This window comes from Bos grunniens, chromosome 14 (assembly GCF_055505025.1).
Source record: "Bos grunniens cultivar Pamir isolate PY7600 chromosome 14, Bosgru_T2T1.0, whole genome shotgun sequence".
Lineage (NCBI taxonomy): Eukaryota > Metazoa > Chordata > Mammalia > Artiodactyla > Bovidae > Bos > Bos grunniens.
In genome coordinates, this window is record NC_141178.1 from 8,792,720 (window position 1) to 8,820,418 (window position 27,699).

At 37.8% G+C, this 27,699-nt stretch overlaps 1 protein-coding gene across 2 annotated transcripts in view; it reads right to left on the reverse strand.

Moving 5' to 3' along the window:
• Positions 1 to 6,590: 6,590 nt before the first annotated feature.
• C14H8orf88 (chromosome 14 C8orf88 homolog) overlaps positions 6,591 to 27,699 on the reverse strand; it is a 35,566-nt gene continuing 14,457 nt past the window's right edge. Inside the window, exons 4-7 of one of the 2 annotated variants that reach the window (XM_086335888.1) lie at positions 21,773 to 21,845; positions 17,170 to 17,276; positions 16,809 to 16,853; positions 6,591 to 7,396 (exon numbers count right to left, since the gene is read on the reverse strand). In XM_086335888.1, the coding sequence (XP_086192014.1) occupies positions 7,373 to 7,396; positions 16,809 to 16,853; positions 17,170 to 17,276; positions 21,773 to 21,845 (249 nt within the window). In that variant the 3' untranslated portion in view covers positions 6,591 to 7,372. The remainder of the gene's footprint in view (positions 7,397 to 16,808; positions 16,854 to 17,169; positions 17,277 to 21,772; positions 21,846 to 27,699) is intronic. The other variant, XM_086335889.1, reaches the window with a different exon arrangement.

Sequence of the window (27,699 nt, forward strand, 5' to 3'; positions counted from 1 at the left end):
GGTAGGCTAATGAGTTAGCAAGAGAAATATCATAGTAAGAATAGCACATTTATAGCAATCTGATAGATTTCTATGGCCTAACTTTACTTCATTACCTTAGATTAACTTGCTATGCACTATTAGTGTACTGATACATGCATTATACTACTCTCTCTCTCTTAGAGCATTTCCTAATTTAAAAGAAAAACTGAGTGCAAATAAAACTGAATTCTTGTACTTGGAGCTCAAATTCAATACAATTTAATGCCCTTTACCTGCTGCCCTGTGTTGCATTCAATTCACATACCTAATTTCTACACTGATCACCAGAATCTGATAGGAAAGAAAAGGTAGCCTTGATTCTAACGTGATTTTTAAAACCTATTTCAAACAACATTTTAAATATCTTTTGGAGCATCCTACTCTAAACTGAAAGTTTCATCATTATTAACAGCTGACTCCTTTCAGGAACAAACAGCAGACACATCTCTCTGGACACAAAGCTGAAATTAGCTTATAAATACTACTTATGGTCTTAATGTCCATATGACTTCTTATATTTTTAAGAACTAGTTAGCATTATGTTTATTATGTGGTTATAAAATAAAAACAATTAAAAATGTTTTAGCTGCATATAGTTTGACCTAAAATTAAAATCTGAAAGAAAAGCTATTAGTTAGAAACACAGAATGAGTGAGCTTCTATTAACTAATTTAATTCACAAATAAAGATTCCTAATAATATTGTATTTAATTAAGATTTCTAAGTGGTGTACCTAAATGTTAATAAAGCAACTAAACCAGTCTGCACCTAGATACAAAAATATAAACCAAAATATATTCCTATGAACTCACAAATATTAAAAATAACTTAAATGAGGCATACTGGAATATGGAGCCTAGGCTGATGAGCCATCATTAAACACCTAGACAAGAGTATGAGGATTGGTCAGTGGAGCAGAATATCCCTCGGCAGAAGAGAAAGCATATGGCTATGGGAAAAAATTATATGTAAGAAAGCAAGATCAGTCATTAACAGTCAGGATATTATTTAAACAGCTTTGAAGACAAATTTTAATACTTTCCATTTGTCTGTTTCTCACCTCATTCCACCAAACTTATTTCTTTGCCATAGGTTTGTCTTTGGGATACTTATATTTACTGGGTAACATATTTTGCATTTTACAATGTTACTAAAAAGTATTATTTAAAGAACATCCACTTGCTTATACCCAACTTTTCTGAACTGGGTAAATTAAAACAGTAACAACATGATTTTTTGCTCAGGGCATTTAAAACCTCATTGCTAAGATAAAATGAAAGTGAAAGTGAAAGTGTTAGTTGTTCAGTCAGGGCCAACTCTTTGCGATCCCATGGACTGTAGCCTGTCAGGCTGCTCTGTCCCTGGAATTCTCCAGGCAGGAATATTGGAGTGGGTTGCCATTTCCTTCTCCAGATCTTCCCCACCCAGGGATCAAACCCAGGTCTCCCACACTGCATGTAGATTCTTTACGTTCTGAGCCACCAGGGACACCCCTCTCAGCCAAGACAAGTTCTATTCATATAACAAAAACTTAGACTGCAACCAAGTGCCAAAAGATATGGTACAACTAACAATTGCATAGGAAAATTCAGTCAAGTCAGGAAAAAGTAACTTGAGGTAAGTAATTACACAGAATAAAGATGAGAGAAAATACTCTGACAATCATTTGCACTATGAACTAACTTAGCCCTGCATTATTTTCATTATTTAAAAAACTATTTTTTCTTTTCAGCTTTATGTTGGATCCTGAACAATTAAGATTTTCTTAAACATTTTCTTCATAGTTCCAAGTGAAAAACAAGTTTTCATCTAAAACGTGAATCAGGGAAATTCTCTGTACTTACTAGTCTACTCTGCTGCTGCTTAGTCACTTGCCATGTCCAACTCTGCGCAACCCTATGGACTGTAGCCCAGCAAGCTTCTCTGTCTATGGAGTTTTCCAGGCAAGAATACTGGAGTGTGTTGCCATGCCCTCCTCCAGGGAATCTTCCCAACCCAGGTACTGAACCCAGTTTTCCCGTATTGCAGGTGGACTCTTTACCATCTGACCCACCAGGGAAGCCTGAGAATAGTGGAGTGGGTAGCATATCCCTTCTCCAGGGGATTCTCCTGACCCAGGAATCGAACCGGGGGCTCCTGCCTTGCAGGGGGATTCCTTACCAGCTGAGCACCAGGGAAGCCCGAGCCTACTCTCTACTTTCGTTTAAATATATTTACTCTTCTTAAATGTCTCCTATGACTCTATCTTTAATGTGTATTTTAGCTCAACTTTCAAAGTTCACTATTACTCTCAGTATTTGCTGTTACATTGCTACATTTTAAACTAAAACCTTTAGTCACAAAACCCTAATATATGGAAAAGTATGCATATATATGAAAATATATGAAAAAATATACACAGAGGAACAAAATTGAAAAAATATTTAAAGTGGTAACTTTTAGAATATTACTTCATAAGACAGCTTTTGTCGATGTCATAAATTATAAAGGTTAAATCAGTGTTTTGTGATTTTTAATTATCTGATTTTCCGTGAGTAGAATTTATTCTTCAGTAATACCTACACCATTTTCAACTCAGGATGCTGTAACTATTCACTTTATGTTACTTACAAAGCTAACGTATGATCCAATATGGCTGAAACCCTTATATACACAGAGAGACAGACAGCAGGGATGCGGGTACATAGAGAAAAGGCCACAAGGACACAGCAAGAAGGTAGCCAACAGTGAGCCGGGGAGGAAGATCTCAAGGAAGCCAACTCTGCTAGCACTCTATTTTGGACTTTTAGTCTCTAAAATTGTGAGAAATATCTTTCTGCTGTTTAAGCTTAGAAAAGTTAGTATTAATACATGAGCATATACCAGCCTTCACTATAATTGATAGACTCTTTATCCATCTGTCAAGTTATACTTTTTTTTGCAAGTGAACAGTTTTGTGACATGGTATCATTTAGTAATGCAACACCATTATACCATGCATTACCATGTATTGGTATCATCATTCCATGCATGTAAGTTAAACATATCAATAAAAGAGGGCAGCTTTACTTTAAGAAAATGTGGTTCAAATTTTTGGCACATGGTCCAGAGGTCTGTATTTTCTTATGAAGAATAGACACTTGCATTTAAGTAATAAACTCAGCAGTGGCCACAGGACTGGAAAAGGTCAATTTTCAGTCCAATCCCAAAGAAGGGCAATGCCAAAGAATGCTCAAAGTATCATACAATTGTACTTATTTCACATGCTAGCAAGGTTATGCTCCAAATCCCTTAAGCTAGGCCTCAGCAGTATGTGAATCTAGAACTTCTACATGAACAAGCTGGGTTTCGAAGAGGCAGAGGAACCAGAGATCAAAATGCCAACAATTGCTGGATCACAGAGGAAGCAGTGGAGTTCCAGAAAAATATCTACTTCTGCTTCATTGACTACACTAAAGCCTTTGATTTCCCCTGGAGAAGGAAATGGCAACCCACTCCAGTATTCTTGCCTGGAGAATCCCATGGACAGAGGAGCCTGGCAGGCTATAGTCCATTGGGTCGTAAGGGTCGGACATGACTTAGCAACTAAACCACCACCAGCAGAAAGCCTTTGACTGTGTGGATCACAACAAACTATGGAAAATTCTTAAAGACATTCCCATCTCTTTAAGCCATCAGACCACATTACCTGTCTCCTGAGAAACATGTATGCAGTACAAGAAGCAACAGTTAAAACCAGACATGGAACAACACACTGGTTCAAAATTGGGAAACGAGGACAAAGCTACATATTGTCACCCTGCTTATTTAACTTCTATGCAGATCACATCATGTGAAATGCTGGGATGAATGAATCACAAGCTGGAATCAACACTGCCAGGAGAAAAATCAATAACCTAAGATATGCAGATGATACTCTTCGAAAGGCAGAAAGTGAGCCTCTTGATGAAGGTGCAAGTGGAGAGTAAAAAACCTGGTTTAAAACTCAACATTCAAAAAACTAAGATCATGGCATCTGGTCCCATCACTTGGCAAACAGAAGGAAGAAAAGTGGAAGCAGTGACAGACTTTCTCTCCTTGGGCTCCAAAATCACTGCAGATGGTGACTGCAGCCATAAAATTAAAAGACACTTGTTCCTTGGAAGGAAAGCTATGACAAACCTAGACAGCATATTAAAAAGAGGAGACATCACTTTGCCAACAAAGATCTGTATAGTCAAAGCTGTGGTTTTTCCAGGGGTCATGTACAGATGTGGAGAAGGCAATGGCACCTCACTCCAGTACTCTTGCCTGGAAAATCCCATGGACAGAGGAGCCTAGTAGGCTACAGTCAGTGGGGTCTCGAAGAGTCAGACACGCCTGAGCAACTTCACTTTCACTTTTCTGCATTGGAGAAGGAAATGGCAACCCACTCCAGTATTCTTGCCTGGAGAATCCCAGGGACAGAGGAGCCTGGTGGGCTGCGGTCTATGGGGCTGCACAGAGTCGGACACGACTGACGTGATTTAGCAGCAGCAATAGCGTGTACAGATGTGAGAGTTGGTCCATAAAGAAGGCTGAGTGCTGAAGAATTGATGCCTTCAAACTGTGGTAGAGAAGACTCGTGAGAGTCCCTTGGACAGCAAGGAGATCAAACCCATCACTACTAAAGGAAACTAACCCCGAATATTCATTGGAAGGACTGTTGCTGAAGCTGCAGTATTCTGGCCATCTGATGCAAAATGCTGACTCATTGGAAAAGACCCTGATGCTGGGAAAGATTGAAGGCAAAAGGAGAAGGGGGCGACAGAGGATGAGATGGTTAGATAGCAACACCAACTCAATGAATATGGTTTTGAGCAAACTCTTGGGGATAGTGGACAGAGGAAACTAGCATGCAGATCCATGAGGTCTCAGAGAGTCAGAAATGACTTAGTGAGTAAACAACAACAATTTCAAATGTTTTAAAACCAAAATTTTAACCTAAGTGAACAAAGAATTATAAAATACGTATAAAACTTCAAGGAAATAATAAAATATGTAGTGGACAAAAAACATCTATTTTACTGTTTCAACCCTAGAATGACTAATCTCAGCATCACTAGATCAACTAAGACTATGTACCTTACATACTCTGCTGTACAAGCTCATAAATGAAGTATTTTTGATATAATGTCTTTATTCTGATAAATACTGCTAATGAAAATTCAATGCATATAGAAATTTGTTACCATGTTATTCTCTAGTCCAAATTCCTTTGAAACTACAGGTCCTCTTGGAAGCAAATATAAAGTGAATTTTTCCTAGTTTTTTAACTGTTGGATAACTCAGACAAAAAGAAAGGCTGAACTAAAATTTTACTTTTTAAATATAAAAGTTTATATAACATAAACTAATATAAAGTCTAACAAAGACCTTTATATACCCTCAATCAAGTCAAATAAAATTAAAGAATTTTCCACAGCTTCTACTAGAAGTAGGTAGTGAATATTGACATACATAGTCATATTGTGTGTGTGTGTGTGTGTGTCTGGTCATTTCTAAATGTGAAAACACTATGAAACAACACCTGGCTTAACTGTTTTAATTTACATACAAAGCAAAGAACAATACGAATAGAGATATACAATGATTATTTAAATACGCTGTATGTATGTACAAAGGCAAAGAGATAATAAAACAGTCTCTGCAGTCTCACTTTGATTATATACAGTAAGAAAGGATCAAAAGAGTTTGAAACCTTGGGGACTTTTGATATACAAATATTCTTGAAAATCCTGGTTATAAATGATTACGAAAATACAAACTATAGCCAATCAATATATTTTTCTGGCCGGTCCATTTCAGTAGATTCAGAAAATACATCAAATCCTGTGGATACTAGGCAGTTTCCAAGTGGAGTGGTAGTATGACCTCAAAAGGGTTCTGCTCTCAGTAACAGTGCTAAGTAAAGGGCACTTTAGATTCCAAATTGGAATAGGTTCTATCACATTTTTTAAGTAGAGTCAAAAGCCTTTAAGAATAGATAAATAATAAAGCAAACCAAGTTAATTATATGGTAAATCTTTTTAATTACTTTTTTGTTGACATGACCCTAGCTCTTCTATGAATTACATGTATTTTTGTGTATGTATGTGAAAGTGTGTGTGTATCATACACATATAAATACTAGAACCTATGATATAACAGAAATAATAGGGCAAAAACAAGTGAAAAAAATTGGACCATAGGTTATACTCATTTTTAAGTAAACTAATAAATTTATGGCTAGTGAAGGCTTTTTTTCTATTTAAAGAGCAATCTTTTTCTGGGGAACAAAACAGTGAAAAGTAGTATAATAAAGACCAAGATGGGAAACCTTGGACTAAAGTTTGAATTGGGTAACAAGCCCAAAGACAAGTGAAGAAAAAGGTCATGGTTTTAGGAGTTCAGCATTGAGTTTAAGATAAACTTTCTGACAAATGATGTCCTTGGATTCCTTGCCAATGGACCCAGGGATCTGAGAGATTCAAACCAGACAGAGTTTACACTTACCTTTATATCAGCAATTTTCAGTATCTGTGACACTGTGCTGGAACTTCTTTTTTTTTTTTAAAGAATAATATCCAGAATGACAAATTGCAGGTTTATTGTATAAAATTTCTAGGAGCTAAAAGTTTAAACCCCCAGATTCTTCATCCATACATGTTGTTGCTATAAGAAATTACAGAATTGAAATTTAATGCACCTCAATTATTTGCAAATGCCTCAATTATTCCTCTTTTGGAAATAAAAGAATCTTAGACAATGTTGTTATTATCACAAACCTAGAGATCAATCATATATTTGAAAAGAAATACCTCTTAAAATATTCTACCTCCTGTCATTGAGAACTGTTCATTGAACATCCTGAATTATTCTAAGCCTCTATGGAGATTGTAAAGATCCTTTCAAGTGCTAGTATGAAATCAGTGGGAAACAAAACAAAAGCAACTTTAAAGCAACAAGAAATTATGTATCATATATACATCGTAGCAAATACTTTATATTTGTGAATCTTTACAGCTTACATTTCCATTCCATTATTACAGGTGATGAAAAACAAAAAATTGCAAGTAGCATTCAAATTATAAATACACAGTCTTCCCATTTCACTAACCAAATTCTTACTTTTCAGTGTTACTTCCCAATTTATGCAGGAAACTGCCTACAAAGCTGAAACTGATTAGAAAATTTTTAAGGTTTAAATCTCTTTCTCATTTTAGGAGAAACCAAATACCCAACCATCGAAATTAAAAATAAATTGAATTGGCACAGTCATTACAGTTATTGTTACTAGATCCACTTCATTTGCAGGTGTCCAAAATAGAAAATGAATAATTCTTTATCTTCAAATACATATGTTCTTAAAATGCTACTTAAAGCTTTGGTTGTTTTCCTGTAATAAAGAAGAAAATGTTAATTTACCAATTAGGTTGAATGAATGTAGCTTTTAATAATTATTTTATTGAATAAATTCTGTGGCTTATTGTTTGCAGATCTAAATGCATGTTTCTAAAGAAACTATTAAAGTAACTGGAATTTGTCAAAAAAAATAGTTTTTTCATAGAAGAACATATGCAATTCATTTTAAAACAGATTATACTCCAAACCAGTTCTGCTTCTGTAGTACCTAATTTTTTAACAATGTTATTAATGCAAAAAACAGAAGTAAACTCAATTTCAGTGTATATGATTTGTCCAAAATAATGTGAACCCTGTAGGTTCCAAGGCTGGGTTGCTTCAGGCCAAACAGCTAACAGGGAGGGACAGCAGCCCCAACCATCAGCAGAAAAGCAGATGAAAGCTTCAGCGAGCATGGCCCCTGATAACCACACAAGACCCAGTTCCACCCACCACCAGTCCCTCCCATCAGGAAGCTTGCACAGCTTCCTAGGTAGCCTCATTCACTAGAGGGCAGAGAGCAGAAACAAAAAGAACTACAATCCTGCAGCCTCTAAAAGAAAAACCATAACCACAGAAAGTTAAACAAAAAAGGGAGAGGATCATAAATAGATGAAGAAACAAGACAGAACCTCTCCAAAAACACCTAAATGCAGTGGAGATAGGCAACGTTCCAGAAAAAGGATTCAGAATCACAAGAGTGAAAATGACCTGGATCTGGGGAAAAGAACGGAGGCAAAGTTTGAGAAGATGCAAGAAATGTTAAACAAAAGCTCAGCCGGTAAAGAATCTGCCTGCAATGCATGGGACCTGGTTTGATCCCTGGGTCAGGAAGATCTCCTGGAGAAGGACATGGCAACCCACTCCAATATCCTTGCCTGGAGAATCCCATGGACAGAGGAGCCTGGCAGGCTACAGTCCATGGGGTTGCAAAGAGGCAAACACGACTGAGCAACTAAGCAAAAGCACTAAAGAACAAACAGAGATAAATACGATAATTGAAATATAAAATACACTAGACGGAAATAGAATAACTGAGGCAGAAGAATGGATAAGTGAGTTGAAAGACAGAATGGTGAAAACAACTGCTGAGGAGCACAATAAAAAAGGATGAAATAAATGAGGACAGTCTCAGAGACCTCTGTGACAATATTTAACATGCCAACATTCAAATCATAGGGGTCCTAGAAGAAGAGAAAGGGAAAGGCCTGAGAAAATAACATGGGAAAGCAAACAGTCAATCAAGTCAAGGAAGCAAAGAGAGTCCCAGATAGAATAAACCCGAGGAAGAACACACTGAGACACACAGTGATCAAACTGACAAAAATCAAAGACAAACATAAAATATTAAAACAAGAAGGGAAAAGGACAAATCATATACAAGAGGAACTCCCATAAGGTTATTGGCCGAATTCTCAGCAGAAACTCTGCAAGCAGAAGGGAGTGGCATGATATATTTAAAGTGATAATAGGGAAGAAACTACAACCAAGAATAATCTACCCAGCAAAGCTCTCATTCAGAGTTGACGGAGAAATCAAAAGCTTTACAGACCAACAAAAGCTAAGACAAACAAAATGATAAACAAAAGCACCAGACCAGCTTTGCAACAAACGTTACAGGAATTCCTCTAAGCAGGAAAGAATACCAACTTGGAAAAAAAAAAAAAAAAAAACTTGTGGATATATGTACTGTTATAGTAAAACTTCCTTAAAAACTAGGAATAAAACCACCACATGACCCAGCAATCCCACTACTAGACATAAACCCTGAAGAAACCAAAATTGCAAAAAGACACATGTACGCCAGTGTTCACTGCAGCACTATTCATGATAGCTAGAACATGAACACAACCAAGATACCCATCAACAGATGAATGGATAAAGAAGCTGTGGTACAAGTAAGCCAGAAAGAGAAATATAAATATCATATACTAATGCATATATATGGAATCTAGAAAGATGACACTGATCAATTTATTTCCAGGGCAGCAATGGAGAAAGACATAAGAGAACAGACCTAAGGGCATGGGGGCAGGGGAGGAGGGAGAGGGTGGGATGCATGGAGACACTGACAGGGAAACTTACATGACCATATGTAAAATAGACAGCCAACGGGAATTTGCTATATGACTCAGGGAACTCAAACAGGGGCTCTGTGACAATCTAGAAGGGTGGGATGGGGAGGGAGATGGGAGGGAGGTTCAGGAGGGAGGGGACATGTGTATACCTATGGCTGATTCCTGTTGATGTTTCACAGAAAACAAAATTCTGTACAGCAGTTATCCTTCAATTAATTAAAAACAAAACAAACCAAAAAAACTTTCCTATGCTCAGCTGCTCAGTTGTTTGAATCTCTGCAACCCCATGGACTGTAGCCTGCCAGGCTCCTCTGTCCACGGGATTCTTCAGGTAAGAATACTGGAGTGGGTTGTCATTTCCTATTCCAAGACCTTCTGGAAACCCAAAGACACAAAAGAAAAAGCTACCCAAACACAACACTAAAGATGCTGGTCACCAAACCACAGGAGAACAAAAGAGGGGGGAAGAAAAAAGGCCTACAAAAACAAACCCAAAATAATTAAGAAAATGGCAACAGAAATACACATATTGATAATTACCCATAAATGTAAACAGATTAAATGTGCCAGTCAAGAGACAAAGCCTGGTAGGGTGGATACAAAAATAAGACAAGTATATATGCTATCAATAAGAGACCAACCTCAGATCTAGAAACACAAACATAGGGAAAGTGAGGGGGTAGAAGGTATACCACACAAATGGAAATCAAAAGAAAATGGAATTATCAATACTCATATCAGACCAAATTGACTTTAAAACAGACTGTTATACTAGGAAAAAAAAGACAGTTCCTAATGATAAAGGGATCAGTCTAAGAAGATGTAACAATTGTTAAATATATGCACCTAACACAGGGGCACCTCGATATATAATGTAAATACTAACATCCATAAAGGAAAAAAATTGACAGTAACACAACAGCACTGGAGGAATTTAACACCCCACTTTCATCAATGGAGGGATCGTCCAGACAGAAGATCAATAAAAAACACAGGGTTAGTGACACATTACACCAGATACATTTAACTGATATTTATAAAACTTCCCATCCTAAAGCAGCAGAATACACAGAAGCAGAAGCCGAAGTGCACACAGAACATTCTCCAGGGCTGACCACATGCTGAACCATGTGAAGTAAGCTTTGATAAACATAAGAAAATAAAATCATATCAAGTATTTATCCAATCACAGTTCAGTTCAGTCGCTCAGTCGTGTCCGACTCTTTGCAACCCCATGAATAGCAGCATGCCAGGCCTCCCTGTCCATCATCAACTCCCGGAGTCTACCCAAACCCATGTCCATTGAGTCAGTGATGCCATCCAACCATCTGGTTAGTGCAGATGGTGACTGCAGCCATGAAATTAAAAGACGCTTACTCCTTGGAAGAAAACTTATGACCAACCTAGACAGCATATTCAAAAGCAGAGACATTACTTTGCCAACAAAGGTCCGTCTAGTCAGGGCTATGATTTTTTCAGTGGTCATGTATGGATGTCAGAGTTGGACTGTGAAGAAGGCTGAGCGCCAAAGAATTTATGCTTTTGAACTGTGGTGTTGGAGAAGACTCTTGAGAGTCCCTTGGACTGCAAGGAGATCCAACCAGTCCATTCTGAAGATCAGCCCTGGGATTTCTTTGGAAGGAATGATGCTAAAGCTGAAACTCCAGTACTTTGGCCACCTCATGCAAAGAGTTGACTCATTGGAAAAGACTCTGATGCTGGGAGGGACTGGGGGCAGGAGAAGAAGGGGACGACAGAGGATGAGATGGCTGGATAGCATCACTGACTGGATGGACGTGAGTTTGAGTGAACTCCAGGAGATGGTGATGGACAGGGAAGCCTGGCATGCTGCGATTCATGGGGTCGCAAAGAGTTGGACACGACTGAGCGACTGAACTGAACTGAGGTTTGGTCATAACTTTCCTTCCAAGGAGTAAGCATCTTTTAATTTCATGGCTGCAATCACCATCTGCAGTGATTGTGGAGCCCCCAAAAATAAAGTCAGCCACTGTTTCCCCATCTATTTGCCATGAAGTGATGGGACCAGATGCCATGATCTTCGTTTTCTGAATGTTGAGCTTTAAGCCAACTTTTTCACTCTCCTCTTTAACTTCATCAAGAGGCTCTTTAGTTCTTCTTCACTTTCTGCCATAAGGGTGGTGTCATCTGCATATCTGAGGTTATTGATATTTCTCCCGGCAGTCTTGATTCCAACTTGTGCTTCCTCTAGCCCAGCGTTTCTCATGATGTACTCTGCATATAAGTTAAATAAGCAGGGTGACAATATACAGCCTTGACGTACTCCTTTTCCTATTTGGAACCAGTCTATTGTTCCATGTCCAGTTCTGATTGTTGCTTCCTGACCTGCCTACAGGTTTCTCAAGAGGGCAGGTCAGGTGTTCTGGTACTCCCATCTCTTTCAGAATTTTCCAAGGTTTATTGTGATCCACAGAGTCAAAGGCTTTGGCATAGTCAATAAATCAGAAATAGATGTTTTTCTGGAACTCTCTTGATTTTTTGATGATCCAGCGGATGTTGGCAATTTGATCTCTGGTTCCTCTGCCTTTTCTAAAACCAGCTTGAACATCTGGAAGTTCATGGTTTATGTACTGCTGAAGCCTGGCTTGGAGAATTTTGAGCATGACTTTACTAGCGTGTGAGATGACTGCAAGTGAGTGGTAGTTTGAGCATTCTTTGGCATTGCCTTTTTTTGGTATTGGATGAAAACTGACCTTTTCCAGTCCTGTGGCCACTGCTGAGTTTTCCAAATTTGCTGGCATGTTGAGTGCAGCACTTTCACAGCATCATCTTTCAGAATTTGAAATAGCTCAACTGGAATTCCATCACCTCCACTAGCTTTGTTCGTAGTGATGCTTCCTAAGGCCCACTTGACTGCCAATCACAGATCATAATACAATGAGATTAGAAGTAAACCACAAGAAAAAAAATATAAAAAATACAAACAGGAGGAAGCTCAACCATATGTTACTAAACAAACAATGGATCACTGAATAAATCAAAAAAGAAATAAAAAAATGCCTAAAGAAAAATGAAAATGAAAGCACAATGATCCAAAACCTATGGGATGCTGCAAAAGCAGTTCTAATACAGAAGTTTATAGAAATACAATTTTACCTCAAGAAACAAGAAAAATAAACAACCTAACCTTACAACTAAAACAATTAGAGAAAGAACAAACAAAACCTAAAGTTAATAGAAGGAAAAAAATCATAATGATCAGAGCAGAAATAAATGAAATGGAGACAAAGAAAATAATAAGAAAGAACAATGAAACTAAATGCTGTTTCTCTGAAAAGATAAACAAATTTGATAAACCTTTATCCAGAGTCATCAAGAAAAAAAAGAGAAAACCCAATACAGTTGGAAATGAAAATGAGAAGTGACAACTGTCACCACAGAAATACTAAGGATCATAAGAGATTACTACAACCAACTAAATGCCAATAAAATGGATAACCTGGAAGAAATGGACAAATTCTTAGAAACGTTAGAGCTTCTCAAGACTGAACCAGGAAAAAAAAACAGAAAATATGAACAGACCAATCAAAGAACTGAAATTGAAACTGTCATAAAAAAAAAACTTCTAACAAACAAAATTCAAGGACTGGATGGCTTCACAGTGAATACTATCAAACATTTAGAGAAGAGCTAACACCTATCCTTCTGAAACTGTTCCAAAAATTGTAAAGAAAACTCACAAACTCATTCTATGAGGCCACCATCACCATAATACCAAAACCAGACAGACACCATAAGAAAAGAAAATCACTGATGAACACAGATGCAAAAATCCTCAACAAAATCCTAGCAAACAGAATGTGACAACACATTAAAAGGATCATACATCATGACCAAGTGGGATTTGTGATGAACACAGATGCAAAAATCCTCAACAAAATCCTAGCAAACAGAATCTGACAACACATTAAAAGGATCATACATCATGACCAAGTGGGATTTATCCCAGGAATGCAAGGATTCTTCAGTATACACAAATCACTCAGTTTGATACACCACATAAGAATAAAAACCATACAATCATCTTAATAGATGCAGAAAAATATTTTGACAAAATTCAATACCCATTTATGACAAAAACTCTCCAGAAAGTGGGCACAGATTGAATATATCTCAATATAATAAACACCATATATGTCAGACTTGCAACTAACACCGTACTCAATGGTGCAGTTGAAAGCATCTCCTCTAAAACCACAAGTAAGACAAGGATGTCCACTCTCACCAATTTTATTCAACACAGTTTTGGAAATTCGAGTTACAGCAATCAGACAAGAAAAATAAAGGGAATTCAAGTTGGAAAAGAAGAAGTTAAACTTTTCACTGTTTGCAGATGACATGATACTATACATAGAATATCTTAAAGATTCTACCAAAAAACTATTAGAGCTCATCAATGAATGTGATAAACCTGCAGGTTACAAAACTAATACACAGAAATCCACTGCACTTCTATATACTAACAATGAAAGATGAGAACAAGAAATTCAAGAAACAATCCCGTTTATCACTGCATAAAATACTTAGGAATAAACTTACCTAAAGACACAAAGGCTTGTATTCTGAAAACTATAAGATGCCAGTGAAAGAAACTGAAGACACAAACAGAAGGAAAAAATATACCATGTTCATGGAATGGAAATATCAATATCGTCAAAATGACTATACTACCCAAGGAAATCTACAAATTCAATGCAATCCCTATTAAATCACCAATGGCATTTTTCACAGAACTAGAACAAAAAATCTTAAATTTTGTATAGAGACACAAAAGACCCCAAATGGCCAAAGCAATCTTGAGAAAGAAAAACAGAGCTAGAGGAATCAGGCTGTTGACTTCAGACTATATTACAAAACTATAGTAATCACAATAGTACGGTACTGGCACAAAAATAGAAAAATAGATCAATATAACAGCCCAGAAATAAACCCATGCACCTATGATCAATTAATCTATGGCAAAGGGGATGACTATACATTGGTAAAAAGACAGTCTCTTCAACAAATAATGTTGGAAAAATTGGACAGCTGCATGTCAAAAAATAAAATTAGGTCATTCTTTAACACATACACAAAAAAATCTCAAAATAGATTAAAGGCCTAAATGTGAGACCAGACAGAATAAAACTCCCAAAGGAAAATATAGGCAGAATACTCACTGACATAAATCTTAGAAATTTTTTTCATTCCATCTCCCACAATAATGGAAATAAAAACAAATATAAACAAACGAGACCTAATTAAACTGAAAAGGTTGTGCACAGCAAAGAAAACCATAAACAAAGTGAAAAGACAACCCCAGACTGGGATAAAATATTTGCAAATAATGTGCCCAACAAGGGTCTCTAAAATGTACAAATAGACATTGCTTAGTTATTAGAGAAATGCAAATCAAAAATACAATGAGATTATTTCACATCAGTCAAAATGGCTATTATCAAAAATCCACACTAAAATTTTGGTGAGAATATAAATTGGTACAGCACTAATGGAGAACAGTATGGAGGTTCCTTAAAAGACTAAAAGTAGCATCTGGTCTGATCACTTCATGGCAAATAGATGGGGAAACAAAGGAAACAGTGACAGACTTTATTTTCTTCAGCTCCAGAATCACTGCAGATGGTGACTGCAGCCATGAAATTAAGATGCTTGTTCCTTGGAAGAAAAAGCTATGACAAACCTAGATAGCACATTAAAAAGCAGAGACATTAATTTGCCAACAAAGGTCCACATAGTCAAAGCTATAGCTTTTCCAGTAGTCATGTATGGATCGGAGAAGGCAATGGCACCCGACTCTAGTACTCTGGCCTGGAAAATCCCATGGATGGAGGAGCCTGGTAGGCTGCAGTCCATGGGGTTGCTACAAGTCGGACACAACTGAGCGACTTCAATTTTACCTTTCACTTTCATGCATTGGAAAAGGAAATGGCAACCTACTCTGGTATTCTTGCCTGGAGAATCCCTGGTGGGCTGCTGTCTATGGGGTTGCACAGAGTCGGACACGACTGAAGAGACTTAGCAGCAGCAGCATGTATGGACGTGAGAGTCGGACCATAAAGAAGGCTGAGTGCTGAAGAATTGATGCTTTTGAACTGTGGTGTTGGAGAAGACTCCTGAGAGTCCCTTAGACTGCAAGGAGATTAAGCCAGTCAATGCTAAAGGAAGTCAACCCTGAATATTCACTGGAAGGACTGATGCTGAAGTTGAAGCTCCAATACATGGGTCACCTGATGTGAAGAGCCGATTCATTAGAAAAGACGCTGATGCTGGGAAGGATTGAAGGAAGGAGGAGAAGGGGATGAGAGAGGATAAGACAGTTGGATGGCATCACTGACTCGATGCACATGAGTTTGAGCAAGCTCTTGAAGATGGTGAAGGACAGGGAAGCCTGGCATGCTGCCATCCATGGGGTTGCAGAGTCAGGCATGACTCAGTAACTGAACAACAGCAACAACAGAGCTACCATATGACCCTACAGTCTCACTCCTAGGCATATATCCAGAGAGACACATGGTCTGAAAGGATACATGCACCTCAATGTTCACTGCAGCACTGTTTACAACAGCCAAGACATGGAAACAACCTAACTGTCTGTTGATAGAGGAATGGATAAAGATGATGTGGTACATATATACAATGGACTACTTCTCAGCGATTACAAATAATGAAATAATGTCAGGTGCAGTGACACGGATGGACCTAGAGATTGTCATATTGAGTGAAGTAACTCTGACAGAGAAGAAGAAATATCATATGACATCCCTTATATGAATCCAAAAGAAATGATACAAATGAACTTTACAAAACAGAAACAGACTCACAAAGAAAAATTTATGGTTGCCAGTGGGATAAGGATGGTTGAGGGATGGTTAGGGAAGTTGGGATCGACATGTACACACTGCTCTATTTACGATGGATAACCAACAAGGTCCTACTGTACAGCACAGAGAACTCTTCTCAGTGTTATGTGGAGGCCTGGATGGGAGGGGAGTTTGCGGGAGAATGGATACACGTATATGTAACGGCTGAGTCCTTTTACTATCCACTTAAAACTAACGCAGCAATGTTAATTGACTATAGGCAATAAAATGTTTAAAAAAAATAAAGGCAAAGAAACAACAAAGTCATGTTGCAGAACATGTTGTCCTATTGTATAAAACAAGTAACTGAACAGGACAGACAGCCCATAAACAGACCACACATAAATATAAAAATAGATGGCAGGTCTATCCTTTTGCTAGATATTGCTAGGATGACTTGATATCCATGCAGTAAAAAATAAAACTTTACCTGTATCTCATAATATATAGTAAAATCTCCTGTGTCTCTCACAACCTATAGTAAAATCAATTATAAAAGTCAGTTGAAAAACAAAACAATAACACTTTTAGAAGATAACACAGGATCTCCTTCCATGACCTTTCAACAGAAAAGTATTTCCTAAAATGTAATTCCATCCTATTTCTTGACAAGAGTGGTAATTAGTTACATAATTGGTCATATATTTAGATTTATGTACTTTTCTGAATTATATTTAACAATTAGAAAGATTAAAAATGTTTAAAAGGCAAATATTTTAGAATTAAAATAATATGAAAATCTCTAGTATATATTTAGAATTAAAATGATACAAAATTAGAAAATTACTTACTGGTTTTTGAAGTACAATGGGATGATCAGGCAGAAAGTCTGGTTTTTTTCTGCAGATGGAAACACTTGAGAGCTTCAACAGGAAATCTCTGCTGTATTTGATTCTCTCTGTAGATATGGAACATCAAACGTAATGTTGAGCACACAGATGTTGTGCTCTCTGTTCTGAGTGCACAGTCTCTCAGAACACCTTTGACTCATTTCTTACTGGATGTCTATTATCAGTCCATTATTTTGTAAAATAGTAAGTAGTTTTTACATAAAGGAGAAGGGAGGGGAAAAAACTCTGACAAACATCTACTGCCTCCAATTTTCCTTTTACATGGAAACAAAGCCAATTAACCATGGAAAAATTTCAGAAAATTGGAAATGCATGGCTTCTTTAATCTGGTTATTCACAAGTAGTAGAGAAATCTTATAAAATATAGCAGGCATAATAGCTATTGGGCAATTCATATCCTACCAAAGTGGAACTCTAATAAGCCTATCTTTATATTTTTGTATTAACTTATGAAAAATTTATATAATCAACATGAATTCAAGAAACATCTATTGTATACCTACTGTGAATCAAGGACTATTTGAGGTAATGGTGACAAAGCTACAAGATAGGATCCCTAACTTTAAGGGGAAGAATGAGTCAAATATCTGCAGATTTCTCATCAGAGACTATCACCATCTTGGTCTATATTAGACATTTACTGGGTCAGAAATAGTGGAGCTGTAATTTTTAAAATGCTAACAGAAAAGGATTGGCAACTGAGATTTCCATATTGTGAAATAATAGAAAAAATATATACTGCTCTGGTTCCTGGTACAGAGATTCTTTTCCTTGTAATTTCCTAAGTGATAAGAAAACTTAAGAGCATCTTTCATTCTAATATTTGTTACTTGACTCTGGGTTCCTAATAGAGCTCCTAAATTCCTTAAAATTTTCTGGGTGATTTGGTCTTCTGTTCTAATGAGATGATTCTTGGTGGGATCATGGGTAGTGGTTGGTCAGCTGGAAGACGAAGCAATGATGAGAAGCATGGACCTTTCAGCCACACTCCTACATCCTCTGAAGGGGACAGGGGTTGGAGACTGAATTAAAGATAGATTGTGCCTATGTGATGAAGCTTCCAAAAAAATCCCCAAATTACAAGGTTTGGGGGCTTCCCTGGTGGCTCAATATTAAAGAATCCACCCATCAATGCAGCAGATGTAGGTCTGATCCTAATCCAGGAAGATCCCATAGCCCGCAGAGCAACTAAGCCCATGCACAGCTATTGAGTCTGTGCTCTAGAGACCGGGAGCCACAACTGCTAAAGCCCGTGCACCACAGAGCTCGTGCTCAGCAACAAGAGAGGCCCGCAACTAGAAGCCCACGCACTGCAACTCGAGAGTAGCTCGTGCTTGCCGCAAATAGAGAAAAGCCCATGCAGCAGTCAAGACCCAGCACAGTCAAAAATAAATAAATGAAAATTTAAAAACAAACCTGTTTAAGAAAAAAAGTGCAGGCTCTGGAAAGTTTCCAGGTGGGTGAACACATCCATATACCAGAAGAATGATATTATCAAATCTGTGGGGAAGAAACTCTTGCATTTTTGTCCCTTCAAGACTTTGCTTCATGTATCTATTTGGGTATTCAGTTGTTTTCTTTTCATTTTTAAAAATTTTGTGGTCTTAAACTGGAGGATAATTATGTTACAATATTGTGATGGTTTCAGCCATATATCAACATGAATCAGCTGTAAGTATACATATGTCCCCTCCCTCTTAAACCTCCTTCCCAACTCCATCCCTATCCCACACCTGTAGGTTGTCACTGATCATGGGTGCTGGGTTCCCTGCATCATACAGCACGTTCCCACTGGCTATCTATTTTACATATGGTAACATATACATATGGTATATGTTTCAATGCTACTCTCTTACATCATTCGACCCTCTCCTTCCCCCACTGTGCCAAAAAGTCTGTCCTTAAAAAAACTTGGCTTAAAACTCAATTTTCATAAAACTAAGATCATGGCATCCAGTCCCATCACTTCATGGCAAATAGATGGGGAAACAATGAAAACAGTGACAGACTTTATTTTTGGGGGCTCCAAAAACACTGCTGATGGTGACTGCAGCCATGAAATTAAAAGACATTTGCTACTTGGAAGAAAAGCTATGACCAACCTAGACAGCATATTAAAAAGCAGAGACATTATTTTGCCAATAAAAAGTCCGTCTAGTCAAGGCTATGGTTTTTCCAGTAGTCATGTATGGATGTGATGAGTTGGACCATAAAGAAAGCTGAGCGCTGAAGAATTGATGCTCTTGAACTGTGGTATTGGTGAAGACTCTTGAGAGTCCCTTGGACTGCAAGGAGAGCCAACATGTCCATCCTAAAGGAAATCAGTCCTGAATATTCATTGGAAGGACTGATGCTGAAGCTGAAACTCCAATACTTTGGCCATCTGATGCAAAGAACTGATTCATTTGAAAAGACCCTGATGCTGGGAAATATTGAAGGTGGGAGGAGAAGGGGATGACAGAGGATGAGATGGTTGGATGGCATCACCAACTTGATGGACATGAGTTTGAGTAAACTCCGGGAGTTGATGGACAGGGAAGTCTGGAGTGTTGCAGTCCATATGGTTGCAAAGAGTCAGACATGACTGAGCAACTGAACTGGACTGATGGTTGCATGACACTGTACGTTTATAATGGCTTAAATGATGAGTTTTATTTCAAGACAAAAAGATGAAAAAAGAAACCTAAGAATTGCAAAGAGGATGTCTCCAGATAAAAACAGTAAAATTCATTCCAAGACAACAGCTTTATAGTAGTACTGAAGAGGAATTAATCCATACTGGAAATGGATAATGGAATAGTCTAAAATAAAAATCATCTCCAGGGGAAAAAATAACAATTCATACATTTTTCAGTTTAGTTCAGTTCAGTTGCTCAGTCGTATCTGACTCTTTGCAACTCTATGAATTGCAGCACGCTAGGCCTCCCTGTCCATCACCAACTTCCAGAGTTCACTCAGACTCACGTCCATCGAGTCAGCCATGCCATCCAGCCATCTCATCCTCTGTCGTCCCCTTCTCCTCCTGCCCCCAATCCCTCTCAGCATCAGAGTCTTTTCCAATTAGTCAACTCTTCGCATAAGGTGGCCAAAGTACTGGAGTTTCAGCTTTAGCATCATTCCCTCCAAAGAAATCCCAGGGCTGATCTCCTTCAGAATGGACTGGTTGGATCTCCTTGCAGTCCAAGGGACTCTTAAGAGTCTTCTCCAACCATAAGGAAAATATAGATAAGTGTGGCAGAGTTGCTGGAGCAAATGATGGGCAAAATTAACAATAGTTACATAGAAAAACAAGGTGAACATGAGCTCCAGAAAAAAGGATGGATTTTATGAAACAGGTATGTACTTCTCAGCTGCTGCTACTGCTGCTAAGTCTCTTCAGTGGGGTCTGACTCTGCAACCCCATAGACGGCAGCCCACCAGGCTTCCCCGTCCCTGGGATTCTCCAGGCAAGAACACTGGAGTGGGTTGCCATTTCCGTGTCCAATGCATGAAAGCGAAAAGTCAAAGTGAAGTCGCTCAGTCATGTCCGACTCCTAGCGACCCCATGGACTTCAGCCTACCATGGGATTTGCCAGGCAAGAGTACTGGAGTGGGCTGCCATTGCCTTTTCCACTTTTCAGCTAAGCTACTGCAATTACACAGTTATATATAATATAAAGAGTGATGATACTCTAACTGAAACTTAGTAACTATATGGTGGAAAGGGGGTAGATAGAAGGGCTGAAGAAATGAGGGGACTGATGTAGAAGATATAAAGTCTCATCTTCCAAAAGAGGTTGTCAAAATATAATATAGAAATGAAAAATATAGAAACAATTTAAATATTTTATTTAGAATATGAAGTTAAGTACTAGAAGAAAGTGTTAACAGGGTTTAATTACATGTAAATTACATATATAGATTGGTTGACAAAATTTGGAAACTACATTAATAAAAAACCTTTATTTTATTAAAAAGTAGCCGGTGTGGGAGAGACTATTGGTTTTTCCCAAGAGCAGTTCTTCCTTTCTGCTTCAGTGATAAAGTTAGCTGGTTGCAGAGCTAAAGATTACATTTTCCAGTCTGCTTTGTACAGCATGACTAAGTTCCAGCCAATGAGACATTAAGTGGAAGTTATATATGCAACTTCTGAGTCATAGTTTTAAGAACCTTCTTCCTCCCTACTTCCTACCTGATGGCTAGAAAGAGAATGTGATGGCCGGAGCAGAGGCATTCATCTTCGGCATTAAGATGGAAGCCACGTATTAAAGATGGTAAAACCAAGGACAGTTTAATACTGGGGCTAGTAGCACTTCACAGAACAGAATTAATATACCAGCTTAAAATTTTACATATTACAAAAGACAGAAATAAACCTCTATCTTGTCACTGTAATGATAGTCTGTTTAGAGCAGTCAAACCCATAATTTGTAATATACAGAAATCAACCAAAAGAATATAATAAAATTTCTAATGTACATAAGGTTTCCAGGTAAGCAAATATTAACTTTACATGATTGCTATGAATCTTTTATGAAAGTTGGTAATTATGGTAAAAATTTACCTTTTTTAACTGGAGAATGATGTTGTTGTTCATTAAGACCTTGAGAAAAGGCTTGCATTCCATTCGTCTTACACTATTGATAGAAGAAAAAAATACACTTTTTATCTAAGGTTTTAAAATTTTATATAACACTTTCTTTTTAATCCATCTTGAGTTTATTTTTGCACATGTTGTTAGGAGTATTATAATTTCATTCTTTTACATGCAGCTGTCCAGTTTTCCCAGCACCATTTATTGAAGACTGTCTCTTCTCCACTGCATAGTCCTGCCTCCTTTGTCACAGATTCGGTGACTACAGGTGCCCGGGCTTATCTCTGGGCTTTCTACCCTGTCCCACTGATTTGTATTTCTGTTTCTGTGACAGTACAATATTGTTTTGATGACTACAGCTTTGTACTATAGTCTGAAGTCAGGGTGCTTAATTCCTCCAACTCCATTTTTCTTTCTCAAGAGTGCTTTGGCTATTTGGGTCTTTTGTGTTTCCATACAAATTGTGTGTGTTAGTTAACGTGATTTTGGTAATCATATCACAATGTATATTAAATCATCAGGTCAGATACCTTTAAAACAAACCACGTTGTATAGCCTAAGTGTATTCAATTTGTATTTGTCAACATATCTGAATAACATCGAAAAACAGTAAATTTATTCTATCATGCCTGCACATATTAATCACTGAAAATGGAGAAAATTTCAAATCTTTCATAGTATTTAAGAAAATACACCTACTAAAATTTTCTAAAGTGTCTTATCTCATTTAATTGTCATAGTCTTACAAGGAAATAAGGCAAGCATTACGATCACCATACTACAGGCAAGGGAAATCAAGACAAAAAGTATTTAGTAACAAATCCCAAAGTATACAGGTAAGAGGTAGTTGAGACAGCTTCTGAAACTGATGGCTACTGCACACAGTTACTAACGATGTGCATCTAAAGGGGTACCACTCACAGCATGGATATGCCAGATTTCCTTCCAGATGGCAGCAAAGTATCTTATTTTAACAAAATCTGCATTTTTGTATAATTTTCTATTCCTCTTCTAATTCTTGTAAAGGCACAAAGTGGGTAGCAGTAGACTTTTAAAACCCACTCATTTGTCAAAAACAGAGTGCTTATTACATGACTGACAGTGTGCTTTGTATTGGGAATACAAAGATGAACATGACATCCCAGGATTCATTTTTGGAGGACTCACAAATTAAAAGGTAGGCAGAAAAATAAAATATTAAATTGCAATAAAACCTGAGAACTTCTCTAAATAAAGATATGCAGAAAGTGCAATGGGAGGAAGGGGCATTAAATTTGACTTAGAAATTTCAGAAAAGGCTTTACATAGGAAATGATGCATAAACAATACTTATAGGGTTAATAGGAGTTAGAACTGGATGATGACTGAAAAATGTACGTTTACTGAAGAAAAGCAGCCTTGAGCTGGAAAGCATGGTACTAAACGGCTAGCTTCAGATCAGATCAGATCAGTCGCTCAGTCATGTCCGACTCTTTGCGACCCCATGAATCGCAGCACGCCAGGCCTCCCTGTCCATCACCAACTCCCAGAGTTCACTGAGACTCACGTCCATCGAGTCAGCCATGCCATCCAGCCATCTCATCCTCTGTCGTCCCCTTCTCCTCCTGCCCCCAATCCCTCCCAGCATCAGAGTCTTTTCCAATGAGTCAACTCTTCGCATGAGGTGGCCAAGTACTGGAGTTTCAGCTTTAGCATCATTCCTTCCAAAGAAATCCCAGAGCTGATCTCCTTCAGAATGGACTGGTTGGATCTCCTTGCAGTCCAAGGGACTCTCAAGAGTCTTCTCCAACACCACAGTTCAAAAACATCAATTCTTCGGCGCTCAGCCTTCTTCACAGTCCAACTCTGACATCCATACATGACCACAGGAAAAACCATAGCCTTGACTAGACGAACCTTTGTTGGCAAAGTAATGTCTCTGCTTTTGAATATGCTATCTAGGCTGGTCATAACTTTCCTTCCAAGGAGTAAGCGTCTTTTAATTTCATGGCTGCAGTCACCATTTGTAGTGATTTTGGAGCCCAGAAAAATAAAGTCTAACACTGTTTCCACAGTTTCCCCATCTATTTCCCATGAAGTGGTGGGACCGGATACCATGATCTTCGTTTTCTGAATGCTGAGCTTTAAGCCAACTTTTTCACTCTCCTCTTTCACTTTCATGAAGAGGCTTTTTAGTTCCTCTTCACTTTCTGCCATAAGGGTGGTGTCATCTCCATATCTGAGGTTATTGATATTTCTCCCGGCAATCTTGATTCTAGTTTGTGTTTCTTCCAGTCCAGCATTTCTCATGATGTACTCTGCATATAAGTTAAACAAACAGGGCGACAATATACAGCCTTGACGTACTCCTTTTCCTATTTGGAACCAGTCTGTTTTTCCGTGTCCAGTTCTAACTGTTGCTGCCCGACCTGCATACAAATTTCTCAAGAGGCAGATCAGGTGGTCTGGTATTCCCATCTCTTTCAGAATTTTCCACAGTTGATTGTGATCCACACAGTCAAAGGCTTTGGCATAGTCAATAAAGCAGAAATAGATGTTTTTCTGGAACTCCCTTGCTTTTTCTATGATCCAGCAGATGTTGGCAATTTGATCTCTAGTTCCTCTGCCTTTTCTAAAACCAGCTTGAACATCAGGAAGTTCACGGTTCACATATTGCTGAAGCCTGGCTTGGAGAATTTTGAGCATTCCTTTACTAGCATGTGAGATGAGTGCAATTGTGCGGTAGTTTGAGCATTCTTTAGCATTGCCTTTCTTTGGGATTGGAATGAAAAGGGACCTTTTCCAGTCCTGTGGCCACTGCTGAGTTTTCCAAATTTGCTAGCATATTGAGTGCAGCACTTTCACAGCAGCATCTTTTAGGATTTGGAATAGTTCAACTGGAATTCCATCACCTCCACTAGCTTTGTTCGTAGTGATGCTTTCTAAGGCCCACTTGACTTCACATTGCAGGATGTCTGGCTCTAGGTCAGTGATCACACCATCGTGATTATCTGGGTCGTGAAGATCTTTTTTGTATAGTTCTTCTGTGTATTCTTGCCATCTCTTCTTAATATCTTCTGCTTCTGTTAGGTCCATACCATTTCTGTCCTTTATCAAGCTCATCTTTGCATGAAATGTTCCTTTGGTCTCTCTGATTTTCTTGAAGAGATCCCTAGTCTTTCCCATTCTGTTGTTTTCCTCTTTTTCTTTGCATTGATTGCTGAAGAAGGCTTTCTTATCTCTTCTTGCTATTCTTTGGAACTCTGCATTCAGATGTACATATCTTTCCTTTTCTCCTTTGCTTTTCGCTTCTCTTCTTTTCACAGCTATTTATAAGGCCTCCCCAGACAGCCATTTTGCTTTTTTGCATTTATTTTCTATGGGAATGGTCTTGATCCCTGTCTCCTGTACAATGTCATGAACCTCATTCCATAGTTCATCAGGCACTCTATCTATCAGATCTAGGCCCTTAAATCTATTTCTCACTTCCACTGTATAACTATAAGGGATTTGATTCAGGTCATACCTGAATCGTGTAGTGGTTTTCCCTACTTTCTTCAATTTCAGTCTGAATTTGGCAATAAGGAGTTCATGGTCTGAGCCATAGTCAGCTCCTGGTCTTGTTTTTGCTGACTGTATAGAGCTTCTACATGTTTGGCTGCAAAGAATATAATCAATCTGATTTCGGTGTTGACCATCTGGTGACGTCCATGTATAGAGTCTTCTCTTGTGTTGTTGGAAGAGGGTGTTTGCTATGACCAGTGCATTTTCTTGGCAAAACTCTATTAGTCTTTGCCCTGCTTCATTCCGTATTCCAAGGCCAAATTTGCCTGTTACTCCAGGTGTTTCTTGACTTCCTACTTTTGCATTCCAGTCCCCTATAATGAAAAGGACACCTTTTTTGGGTGTTAGTTCTAAAAGGTCTTGTAGGTCTTCATAGAACCATTCAACTTCAGCTTCTTCAGCGTTACTGGTTGGGGCATAGACTTGGATTACTGTGATATTGATTGGCTAGCTTAGGGAATGAAAAAAGCTGAATAGGCTTGAGCAAAGCAAAATAAACACCAGGCTTTTTCCCCCAAGGCAAGGCATTTTGCAATTTGCAGTAAAATACCCCATCTGCATGCTCAGGTATTCTACTGAGCCTCCACTTTTCTAGCAAAAATGTTTCCAGCCCCTCTCATTCATCTTACACAAATGCACACCACTGAGACAAAGGAAGGAGAACAGGAAGAGACAAATTCATATCAACATCCATATCAGGGTGAAAATTTAAAGAGGAAGATTTATAAACAATATCAAAAGACAAAATCGAAACAGGAAAAATACTCTTGAAGAGCTAATTTCTGTAGTATGAAAGAGCTCCCAGAAAACAATGGAGTCTATAAAAAAAGAATGGGCAAAGGCCTTGAATTGGTAAATACAGATGAAAGGAAATTCATATTACTCTTAAACAGATCAAAAGTGGCCACAAATTCTTGACATTTTCTCATCTCTCCATTGAATCTGAGCAAGATCCGTGACTGCTCAAGACCAATCTAAAAATGACAGGCTAAAAATGACAGGCTCGTTTCCAGGCCTTAGTCTTGAAGCCCAGACATTGTGCTGTAAAGAGCCCAGGCCTTTTGGAGAGGCCATTTGTAGGGGCTACCTCCAGTCTACCGGGGCAGCTAAACTCTACCAGCCATGTGAGTGAGCCATCGGACCATCCAATCCCGTCAAGACTTTAAAGCACTCCAGGCCTAGACCCTATCTGACTGCAACCACATTACTGAGACATGGCCACCGAAACCACTAAGGCCACAGACCCATGAAAGATAATAATAAGGAGTTGTTAAGTCAATGTTTTCAAGTAATTTTTGTGAGGTAATAACAGCAAAAAAAAAAACCAGACTAAAAGAAGTTGTTCAGGCAGAAGGAAGGTAATGCCAGACATAAACATGGATTTACATAAAAAAATTAAGAGTGCTGGAAAAGGAATAAATGAAGGTTAAAATAAAATTCATTCTTATATTTTAAAAAATTATTTTAAAAGATAGTCTACAAAAGCAAAAATTAGTAACAATGTACTGTGTATTTATAGTACAAGTTTAAGTAAAATTCTGACAGTAGAGAAAAATGGGAGGGAATACACTACAAAAAGGTTTTGAGACCTAAAAAGTGAGTTAAACAAGGTCAGTGTACGAAAATCAATAGTATTTCTGTATTCTAGCATCCAAAATGTGGAATTTGAAATTTATAAAAAAAGTACCACTTACAATAGTATAAAAAAATACAAAATGCTTATAAGTTTGACAAGAGTTCAAGACCCCTATGCTGAAAAATACAAAGCACAGAGAGAAATGTCTTGCTCACGGATCAGAAGACAATATTAAGATGGTAATTCTTTTCAAACTAATTTCAAACAATCAGAATTTCAATAAGCCTTTTTGGTAGAAATTTACCGGTTCACTTAAAATTTCTGTGGAAATGCTGAGGACCCAGAATAAGGGAGATAAATCTGAAAAACTATAAAGTTAGTGAATTTTCATTATCTGACTTGGCTACAACAGTCTGTAAAGCTTGATGTGGACCTAAAGATACGTAATCTAGGTAATCTAGTGTACAGCAAGATGGCTATAGTTGACAATACTGCATTGAATACTTGAAAGCTGCTAAAAGAATAAATCTTAATGTTCTCACTACAACAAAAACAACAACAAAATAGTGATTATGTGAAATGAAGAATACGTTAACTAAACTCATTGTGGTAAACATTTTGCAACATAAACAGGTATCAATCAAATCATCACATTCTATACCCTAAACTTACACAATGTTATATGTCAATTATATATCAATAAAGCTGGAGAAAACACATTATAAATCAGTAGAACATAATGAAGTTTAGAAATAAACTCACACATGTACAATATACT